A 12,091-nucleotide genomic window follows, 5' to 3' on the forward strand; every position below is an offset into this window, starting at 1 on the left:
TCGAGAACTTCCCAGTTTACTGTTAAACAATTACAATAGTTGACCTGAGTTCTCCAATCAACAATACAAGATAGTTTGAACCATGTTTTTTCAACCATCAATTAATGGAGTACCGGCATGTAAGTAATGTTTATTTGTTAATTTATTAATTCATTACAGTTTAATAGACTATGTATGTTACCAATTTGTGGGTCTTACCTTGTCTGCTTAAACAATTTTTTTTCATTTATAAAACCACAGACATGTAATATTGGCATAATTACTGTAATTTATATATTTTATATCACCTACCTATGTTTTATCTTTATTAGACAACACCCTAATATGGGATTATTATTTTCAGCATTTTAACTTTGTATCGTGACCTGAAGATGCTTTGCAAAGTGTAGAAAGCGAAACCGGTGGTCCGATTAGTTAAATTAAATTGATTGTGAGTAAGTCTAACTTATTATTTCTTTTACCTTTTTAATATGAATTCTGTTTATTATTATTTATTAGATATATACCTTTACTATGACTTCGTAAATTTTTTTTTATTTCCTGTACCTTTCTGGGATTAGTGTAGGGAGGAAATGAACAGGGAACGAACCCAGAGTTGAGCAGTCGGGCAGAGCACCATTCTGATGGATGGAACGGTGGGTGTTTTTCTCTTGAATATCCTTAGGGATATTCGAAGAATTTCTCCCCTCGTTTCTTCCAGCAGTGTGGTGTTGCTTAACGCCCTGATGTGAATAAGAATAGACGTTACAAAAGAGAAAGAAGAGGAATACCAAATATTTAGTTTGCCTTACATACACCTTTCTTTAGAGCCTTTGCGGATGTATGATCCACTGAGATAATTAGTTTTTCTGTGGAACCTTTTTAGACTATTCTTTTTTCCACATTATTTGTATTAATGTTCTTCTCTTCATTTTCGAATGGCGCTACAACCCTTTGTGAGTCTTGACCTTCTTAACAATGTTCTTCCATTCTGCCCTGTCGGATACTTTCCTTCGCCACTGCCTGATGTTCATGGTTTTAAGATCCCTCTCTACTTCGTCTATCTATTTTTTACGGGGCCTTCCTCTTGTTCTGTTTCCTTGGGGCTTCCATCTCTGGACCACTTTTATAGCTCGATTTGTATTGATGTTATTATTTTGTATCTCTAAGAACAGGAAAATCTTTCATGTTAGGTGGTTCAGGTCGGTACTGGTTACTTTATTGTAGGGCCTTTGTTGACTATTCTTATAGTTTTTCTATTACATATTTGTATCGTCGTCATCACTTTATATCTTAAGTAATTGAGGATTATTGTCTGTTAGGTAATTAAAGCTATCAGGAAAATAGTTTACGCGAATCTTGATGAGAGGAATGTTAGACATTTAACAATAAACGAATCTTTTTAGCATTCATTTTGATTATTATGACAACTTCCTGTATTATTGTATTAATGTTCATTTTAAGTAGAAATAATTTTTAAATTCATCGTTGTTGTTTTATGATATTACTTTTAAGATTGTCAACTGTGTCAAAAAAACTGTCAAAAACTAATAATTTTCAAACGGAGTTTAAATAAATATTTTTTAAATATATGCAGTTTTCTTTTTTGAAACTTATTTATGAACAATGAAATTCATATTTTTTTGTTCTATTGAAACTGCTTTACAAAAAACTCTAAAAGTATCGGAAACTTGTATACTAAATCTTTTAACATAACCCTTTTTGTCCCATTTTTTCTTGTTTCTGTTAGCTTCCGCCTTAACTTTATCGTAAACCGAATAAAAAAGTATAATCAACTTTCTTGCCAATGTTACCGATTAAAATTCGAATTCAAAAGAAATTTATCTCGGAACGGGCCTTAGATTGGCAGCGGTTATTTTTCAACTTTATGGAAAGTTTATCAGTTTATCTTAGTAATCCTTGTCGCGAAACCTCGTTTGTCATTTTTAATGGAGACATTAATAAAAATTAAGGACGAACCAGTCAAGAAAAATATGAACGGGAGGAAACACTTTCCAATGATTCATTTCTTTCCCTTATTCTGATTAAAATTTTTATCTTTCTACCTCGATCACTTTCAATATTAATTACCACAATATACACAGTAAAAAATTATAATATCGTAACTGGCAAGAATTCTCCATTATACTTTAACCCTGGTATCTGGTTTGTTGTCAATATTATTTACACAGTAAGCATTGTGATGCATGTTAGACACGACTAGGATACTTCTTTGTTTTTTCAGAACATAAGAAACGAGAGATGCTTTTGGAGTGAATCGGAAAATTAAAGAATTCTCTAAACGGTTTTTGTTTGGTAGAGATTCCCGAGGAACAAATCTCCTATTTTTTATCACTGTGCCCACAAGAGTTAGTGAATTTGCCAGTAGTTCATGTGCAAGGGCAAGATCAGTGATATAGTTATCGCAAGTCACATTCTTTTTGGGATTATAAAAAGGCTCAATGAGTTGCTTTACAACTTGAGACCTCTCACAACTGTATTTCCGTTTTTTCCTGTATATGGAATTTCACCTAAAGAGTTATACGTTTCTGAGTCACAGGCCTACCATATTTTTATGCCATACTCATCGGGCTTTGAAGGCATATACTGCTTGAAAGGACACGTACCTCGATACGGTACAACTTGCTCATCTACCCTTATGTTTTTCCTGAAAAATAGTATTTCTGAAAGTTTTGGTTGACTTGATTTCACACATCGTGTATTACTGCTAATTTGTCGTTCCTTTTTCGTTCAGACCCTGTGTCCTATCGTCAAATCGAACAAATCTTAGCAAATTTTTGAATCGTTTTAACCCCATGGTAGCTTTAAATATAGTAGGTCCATAAAATGTACTCCAAAGTATACCTACATTATGGATGTTGGCACTCAGGTGCCCTGCAGTTAGTAGTAGTCCAATAAAGGCATATAGCTCTGTAGAGTTTCCAGTTCTCTATCTTGCTTTTTGTTGAATATGTTAGTTTGAGATTAGGCTTATATTCTTACTATCGAGTCCTAATGTTTTTAGGATATCGATTAGTTTTATATGTAGACTTTGGCAAATGCCTTATCAAAATCAATGAAACGTGCATACGCATCACAGTTTATATCCATGGTTCTCTCTATTAAAACTTGCAAACTGAAGAGCACTTTCCTCGTTTCCTGTCCGGCTCTGAATCCAAATTGTTCTTATTATAATTTGTTTTGTATACAGTCTGTGTCAAACGTCTGTCAATGTTTTTATTATACAGCCTTTTATTGATAAGTTTATTACCCTTAAAATCCATAATTTTTATAATCAAATAACGTTGATAGTTTTGCATTTTACTAAATTTTTAGAGTGTATCTTTGTAAAATTCGTTCTAAATTGATAACAAATGTTTTGGCCTGCTTATAAACTGGGTGCAGTCACCCTGCTGTCTCTCAAAAGTATTACTTATGACGGGGAGGGAGTCTTATTAAATCTCCGCCCTAAATTGTTTTGACGGTTCAACTTCTACTTTTGGGATTAACAAAGATGAAAAATATTCTGCTCTACAATTATTTTAGCGAGACGTTATTTATAGAGTCACTGGGATTTTTCTTTTCTTTTTTATTATTACAGTGTGGACCCTTAAATATTAAACAAACAAAACAAAACTTAAATTAATTGAACTGCATGAAAATTTAAAGTTAAAGATTTTATTTACCCTCCTCTTCATTTAAGGAAATATTTCTACTCGTATTTTCAAAAGTTGTTTACACTAAGTCAATTTATCGATTTCCTGACTTATTTAGAACATATGTTCGTTCATTTCGAGAAGGGGTGGCTTTCATCCCCCAAGCAAAAACCAACCATAAGCTGGAGTCCAAAAGTAAAGTAGAGATTGAGAGGAACCTAAAATCATCACGAGTAAAATTACAATTCAAAACGATTATTTACTGATATAAAACTAATATGTTGAAGTCTAACTCGATTTTAGTGTAGAATGTATATTTTTTATAATATGTTCTAGTCGTGAAACAGTTGTATATACTTGCTATTCCACACTGTATAATATATATGAGAGCCATTCCAGAATCTTTTATTATTTCTCACCCTCAAAGAGTCATTGGCATTTTATAGTTTATATGTACAAGTGTTTCTATGGCTGTCACTGCCTTCCTTCTTTCAGTCAACGTCTCCAGTCTTTTCTCTCCTGTCTATCCTTTCTATCCTGTCCAGTTCTTACTATCCCTATCTATTAGGTCTCGTTTTTCTATGGCCTCGTTCACTCTATCCTTTCATGATCTTCGAGGTCTGCCTTTTTTTCTTTCCTATTGGGCTCCAATCCGATATCTTTTTTATCCACCTTGTATGAGCTACTCTTCTCACGTGTCTATACCAAAGTTAACGTTTTTCTTTAATGTAGCTTAGTGGGAATACACAAAGAAATGGATCATTGAAAACATTGGATGACTGAAGAGACTCTCAATCTTGTAGAAAAAAGACGGAAACTTAGAAACGGCACATCAAATTCAAAACAAAAAGAAATAGAGATATGCATTATAAATACAACTATAAAACACTTGGGCAGAAGGGACAAAAATAATTATATTAAAAACATATGCGCTTAACTAGAGGAACATGCTGGTCGATAAGAATCTAGACTAGAAATCTTTTCTCAAAAGTCAAGTATCTAGCGAGAGAATTCAAACCGTAAACGCAGATCATCAAAGATAATAGTGGAAATACCATTACAAACCCAGACGGTATCGCAGAGGTGTGGAAACAATATTGCGAAATACTATTCCCTAACAACGACCCAGACAATAATACAGAGAAAAGAACTTATAAAAAAGAACCTCAAATGTTGAAATCAGAAATTGAGGCGACAATTAAAACCTAAATTTCAGAAAAGTAAAAGGAGAAGATGAAATTACAGCTGAAACACTCAACAAAATGAAAGAAGTAGGAACGGAAGTAATGCTTAGAATTTGCAATCTGGAATACCAAAAGTGGCCAAATGAATAGGGTAAACTCACGTTCATTCCCATATATAAAAAAGGTTCACGGAATATGGTTTGAAAATAAATATCCAGAAAACCAAAGTGATGATTATCGATAGAATCAGAAACAACGAAGCAGAGATAAGAAACATGGCAGGTTACGAAGTGGTCAGGCAATTTAATTACTTCTTCTTCTTCTTAACATGCCATACACCAAAGTGCGTAGGCGACTATCTCATTACTAGAATTCTGTTCTTGGCGGCGTGACACAGCTCGCCTGTATTGTGTATTTCTGTCCATTCTTTAATATTCCTTAACCAGGATAATTGTTTGCGGCCGGCTCCTCTCCTACCTTCGATCTTCCCTTGTAGGATTAACTGTGGAATTTCATATTTTGCTCCTCTCAATATGTGCCCAAGGTAACCAATCTTGCGTTTTTTAATTAATTTAAAGAGTTCTCTTTCCACGCCGGCTCTCTTAAGGACGTCATCGTTTCGAACTCTATCCACCCAAGGTATGCGCATCATTCTTCTTAATGACCACATTTCAAATGCTTCAAGTTTGTTGATAGATGTTTTTTTTTAAGTCCACGTTTCCATGCCATAAAGCAAGATAGACCATATGTAGCACTTGACCATTCTGTAGCGTATTTCGAAATTTAGGTTTTGATTACATAGGAGCGGTCTGAATTTCACAAAAGCTTGTCTTGCCATTTGTATTCGGGTTTTTATCTCTTGTTGTGGATCCGATTGGTCATTGATTGTGGTGCCAAGGTATTTAAAAGTTTTCACGCATTTTATGCGATCGTCACCTATGCATATTATCGGGTTTTCTGAGGGTTTCTGCTAATGACCATATATTTCGTTTTCAAAATGTTGATTTTTTAATTACTTAGGCTGTGCTATTACTAACAGTGGAGAATGCGAGGACGAGATCCGTCGACGCATCACAATGACCAGATTGGCAACAGCCAAACTGACAAAAATTTGGAAGTACACTGACTACAAAAAACACACTATTACGCCTTGTTCTAACAGTGATAATTCCTATCGTCATCTATGCTTCAGAAACTTGGACAATAAAAAAGCTGATTCAAAGCATACAAATGACATTTAAAATGTGGATCTACCGTAGAATGTTGCGCATACCATGGATCGCTCATCGCACAAATAACTTAATTCTAGCAGAACTTAATATAAAAACTAGATTCATCACAACTATCAACCAAAATATACTGACATATTTTGGACATAAAACTAGAAGAAGATGCATGAAGCGAATAATAGTTGAAGATACTCTGAGATAGCGCGTATCCAGTTGAAGATGTCTAGTACGATGGTCCAACCAAATAAAGGACATGACTGGTTACTCATTCTTAAGGAGAAAAAGCTTAGTATGTCTTGTTCTACTGTCATTATTCTTTTTATCTCCTCATTTCTAATACCATCCAGTTGTATTACTCTACATCTTCTTTTTTTGTATGATATTTGTATTTCTGGTAATCTATCTATCCCATAGTATCTTCTTTATTTGTTTAATGTTTTTGTCTGCGCTAATCTACTGGATGACTCTTGCTCAGTAATTCTATTGTTTTAAATTAAGAATGCCAAGTATTTTGGTTTTTCAGTGCCGTTAATTTCGCTATCGTCGTGGTTATAGTCCTATAGGGTCAAATAACATGGCCCTATAGTCCAAGTTTCTTAATGATTCTTGTTTTGTTGTTAAGTGGTATTTTCTAAGCTTATTTATAAAGTTGCTGGCCCAAGTGTGTGTTACGATCTTTCTCCGAAATGCAGTGAACAGTGTATCAGTTTAACTATTTCGCGCGATATTCAAACCTCGGTATATAAATAAGCAATTCTGTAAAACAAACTGTTTTATTCGTAACAGTTGCTTTGTAAAATATTATCTTGTTATTAATTGTGCTATATCAATCAATTACTCTTTATTCTTCTCTAAGTACCACTTGATAAAACCAAACACATTCGAAATCATCGCCTTAAGATCTGCTTAGTAAAATCGAAGGAAAATATTTATTAGTTTCATAATCCCAAAATATTTGGTACTGTACCCTCTGAGGAAAGGAGTTCAATAAGCTTTTCCCAAACAATTGGTGGAGATTGCGGCAATGTTTCCAACTAACCATAATCATAACAAAGCAATAAGTCCAGATAATTACTTTAATTATGAAAGGATATAATATAAATTATAAAACCTATAAAAAAAGTGTATTTAATTTAAAATAAAATACACTAAAAAATAAACTCATTCTTTGTACCAAAAATTTATTTTCCAAACTTTTAAACTTTTTTAGGTAGTATTTATTTGGTATTTAAACATTATTGTTGACGCTTTCTATGAGAAACGAAATGCTAAAACTTAAGTTTAATTTTTTTAAGGTTATTTTTCCTTTTCTATTCTTCTTTCAAATCTGATTTTATCGCCTAGAGCAAACGAGAATACCGGCCCAAATGTCAAATCAATATCTTCTACAGTTTTGTAGCCCGTAAGTACATGAAATTGTCGGACTGTTATCGCTATAACCGTTTTTAAACTCATCATTCCAAATTGATGGCCTAAAAATAAAATTATATAAATCGGAGTAACGACGTATCTTTATATTTGGATTGAAAAAAAATTAACAGGAGTATAAAGTCATGAGCTGAATAAAAGCACAAAATATTCAAAAAACTATTCAATTACAAGCCCTTTATATCCATTCATCTAATAACTTAAGTATCCAGTGTTTTAAGTATCCTAAAAGTAAAGACATAGGTATGTACACATAATTTGATTTCGTTTTTTTTGTGACGAATAAACCATAACTCCTTGATGAGTACTTGCGAACCCATTCATCTAGTAGAATAGGAGTCTGTGTGCAATAGAACTAGGAATATTATTTCCAAGATATTGAGCTGTTAAATACTCCTCTACAGCTCTTAAACTCTCTACCAATCCCAGATCCTTGCTATTATCCAAACTTGTGGCAACTGGTTCATGGCAGACAGCTTCCAGAAAAAAAAACATGCGGCAAGGCTGGTGAGTGAAAACGTAACCATTTCGAGTGGGGTTAGACAGAGGTGTATTCTTTCGAAATTGCTTTTCAACCTGTACACGGAACAAATATTTCTAGAGGCACTGGAAGAGTACAACGAGGGCATCAAGATTAATGGCGTACCAATAAGTAATTTTCGATATGCAGATGATACTGTTATACTGGCCGATAACATCGAAGATTTATAGATCGTGCTAAATAGAGTAAATACAACTGGCAACCAATTTGGACTGAAGATCGATAGAAAGAAAACTAAATTTATGGTGATCAGTAAAAAGAACATTCAACATATCGACCTGAATATTGAAGCCGAACGTATTAAAAGAGTACACCAATTTAAATATCTGGGATATACAGTAAATGATAAATGGGATCCACGCGTAGAGATTAAGATCCGAATTGAAATAGCAAGATCCAAATTCATCAAAATGAGAAAGCTCTTAAGCAACCGCCACCTAAGAGTTAACCTCCGATGGCGAGCCACGAAATGCTACGTACTCTCTACGCTACTTTACGGAGTTGAAGGGTGGACGTTAACAGCAGCAACTATAAAGAAGTTAGCGGCTCTAGAAATGTTGCTGTATCGACGCATACTGAGAATACCTTGGACAGATAGAGTGACCAACACAGAGGTATTAAGACGAATGGGTAAAGAGATGGAATTGTTAACAACTGTTAAAAGGAGGAAAGCGTCATACTTGGGCCATGTGTTTCGTAATGATAAGTATAGTCTGCTACAGCTTATCGTGAAAGGCAAGATTGAAGGTAGAAGAGGTTTGGGCAGAAAGAAGAAATCCTGGCTGAGAAACTTGAAAGAATGGTTTCAAATACCAGATGCTGCAAACATAATACATACGACACAAAACAGAGAAACCTATCGTTTGATGGTCGCCAACCTTCGGTAGAAGACGGTACATAAAGAAGAAGAGGCAAGGCTGCTGTCTTCATTTTTGATCTTCATGTTGATGTCTATGATGTCTATCAACATCAACAAATCCTCGTAGACTCTTTGTCTTAGAACTAGCAACCTCCAGTGGAATCTTATGTTGCCATATTCTCTATTCTTGTTGTAACTTAAACATCTTAGTTTATAAAGTCAAAAAATGTAACTTAAAGTTCATTTAACATCATTTAAATGATTTTTACCCATATATTTAGTCTCTTCAAACATGTAAATCCAAATGGCACTGATGATGGAATAGTTATTTTGAAAACGTTTTGTGATGTAGCCCGATAGGGTTTTGAATATTATATATTTTATAAAGGAATAAAGGAATTTTTAAATAATTTTTTTTTACATACAAATACTTACCTATACAATTTCTAGGGCCAAATGAAAATGGGATAAAAGTACATGGATGTCTCGTACTAAGTTTTTCTGGTAAAAAACGGTCAGGATCAAACTTAAGTGGTTCATGCCAATAGTCAGAGTTTCGCTGGACAAATAGAGGCATTATAGTTGCAGAACTACCTTCAGGTAGAACAACATCACCTAAAAAAGGAAAAAACTGAAATTTAGATAAAAGCTGTTCATCTAGAATTGAGGATTTCTTCTGCGTTTTATAGATAACTAAAAAAATACATTTAACAGCATGTACCACTATACCAGAGATCCTAGTAAGTACTTCAGCTTACTTGGATAGACGGACAACAGAACTCCTTCAAAATGTACCTGCCAATATAAACGAAAGGTGAAACAAAATAATAGATGTAATTTAATCGGCAGCGCAGGAAATAATAAGTATGGAGCAACAGATAAGATAAATCAATACCAACCAAGAAAAACACAATTCAAAAAGAGAAATGGCTATCTCATTACAATCAACAAAAAAATATCATTCCGATGAAGACAACACTTTAGTGAACTTCTAAACTGAGAAAGTGAAGCATAAATAGAAAAAGAAAACAGCAAGAGATACCATTTTCACTAGCCGATGTAAATAAAGTAATGAATAAGCTATCAAACAATATGTCACACTGACACTGACAATATGCTAGAAGAACTGTTTAAGAATTTCAAAGAAGACCTCAATAAATGTCTTCATACAGATGAGGATATGGACAGAGAAAGCTTTTTCTAGCAACTGGAATACTGTCATAATTTGTCTATACACAAGAAAGATGACATCCTCGAATGTTCTACAATGTTAAAAATAAGATATAAGAAAATATTTAATGTTTTATAGTACATTTTAAATATTTAAAAACTTACCGAGATCTAAATCTTTCGTTACTAATCTGCTAAATATAAGTGCAGGTGGGAACAGCCGCAACGTTTCTTTGATAACTCTTTCTGTGTATTTCAACAATGACAAATTGGAATCTGTCACTCCACCGTCCTGTCCAAGGACTGCTACTGCTTCTTCGTAAACTTTTCCTAAAAATAATGTAGAAATATATTATCGACGTTCATAAAAAAACACTTTATTAAGTAGCAAAAAATTATTTCAGTTCTTGTTCTACGTAAGCAACTTAGGAGTAGCCATCAAAGCCTGAAACAATGAAACCTTCGAACATTACAATAAAAACTTTATTTTAAATGACCAGACGTTATGGACGGCGATTAAGAAGCTTAAAACCACATACACAACTATCTCTCCCATCCGTTAACCAAATGGCGAATGGGCATGTTCCAACAAAGAAAAAGTGGACGTCTTTGCTGAACATCTTACAAACGTATTTCAAATAGAGCCAGCAGACCCTGGTGATGAAGTGAAAGAACTAATAGCGCAGCATATCAAATGTTGCTCTCAATTAAAAGTTATACTCCTATAGAAGTCAAGAAAGAAATAAATAAACTCAACTCACGAAAGATCCCAGAATATGCTTAATCACGGCACAAGAATTTATATCTCGGCATAAGAACTTCTTCGCAAGACCATTTCTTTGCTAACAGTTATATTTAACTGCATGCTAAGCTTACCATACTTTCCAAAAATATGGAAAATTGTTGAAGTCATTATGATTCTTAAGCCAGGAAAAGAGCCCAAAGAAGTAACACCTTATCGACCCATCAGCCTACTCCCAACCGTAAGCAAAGTTTTTGAAAGATTGAATCAGATCATGAATTCTTAACATTACTTCCAAAACATCAGTTTGGTTTTCGGGAAAATCACTTCACTACCCAACAAGTCCATTGAATGGTTAATGAAATATCACAAAATCTTGAAGAAAAGAAATACTGCAACGCTGTATTTCTAGATATCTCACAAGCGTTTGACTAAGTCTGGTACAGAGGTCTGCTTTACAAAGGAAAAATAGGACTATCCAGAAACTATTTCAACAATTCAACCTCTGTTCTATTACCTCCGGAGTACCGCAGGGTAGTGTTCTAGGGCAGCTGCTTTTCTCACTCTAAATAGCCGATATACCAGAGACTAATAATACTAATAGCTTTCTTTGCTTACGATGTAGCAATATTTATAATAACGGATTTATTACGGCTGTCGCCGCTTCTCCGTCCCCAATTTCCATATTTTTCTGTCATATGCAGTTGCCTCTTCTAAGTCTCTTGCCGCCATTGCTTCATCAATATCGTTGCGCCAACTTCTCCGTGGTCGTCCTTTCTTTCTTCTTTTAGGAGGGATCCATTCCAGTACTCTCCTAGGCCATCTGTACTCTGGCATTCTTTTAACATGTCCGAACCAGATTAATTGTTTTCTTTCTATGTCATCATTGATATTTCTCTCCATTTTCATTTCGTTTTTTATTTGTTCGTTTCTAACTCTCTCCAGTTTCGATCTACCGCAGCTTCGTCTCAGATAATCCATTTCTGTCGTCATAAGTTTGTTTCTATTAGCTTTGGTGACGTCCCATACTTCCGAACCGTAAAGTGTAATACTTTGGACTATACTACCGTAAATGTGTTTTTTGGTTTCTCGTCGAATTGTTCATTGCCAGAGAAGAGAGTTTAAGGCACGGGTCGCTGCTCTGCTCTTGTTAATTCTTTCCCTGATTTCATCTGCGCTATTTCCCTTCTTGTTGAAAATGACCCCCAAATATTTGCAGGATTGCACGCCTTTGATTTTGTCGTCTTCCAAGACTAGGTCACATATTTTATCTGTTCCCACTGAGAGACTCTGAGATAGCGCG

General features: G+C 34.4%; 1 protein-coding gene across 1 annotated transcript; it reads right to left on the reverse strand.

The window, feature by feature from the left end:
- Positions 1-7,110: 7,110 nt before the first annotated feature.
- Positions 7,111-10,376, reverse strand: LOC140431818 (cytochrome P450 4C1-like; the record flags this gene model as incomplete). Its single annotated transcript, XM_072519696.1, has 3 exons — positions 7,111-7,520; positions 9,312-9,491; positions 10,212-10,376. Coding segments are annotated over 3 exons (521 nt in total), but the record flags the coding sequence as incomplete, so codon positions are not given.
- Positions 10,377-12,091: the final 1,715 nt, after the last annotated feature.

This window comes from Diabrotica undecimpunctata, unplaced genomic scaffold (assembly GCF_040954645.1).
Source record: "Diabrotica undecimpunctata isolate CICGRU unplaced genomic scaffold, icDiaUnde3 ctg00000988.1, whole genome shotgun sequence".
Lineage (NCBI taxonomy): Eukaryota > Metazoa > Arthropoda > Insecta > Coleoptera > Chrysomelidae > Diabrotica > Diabrotica undecimpunctata.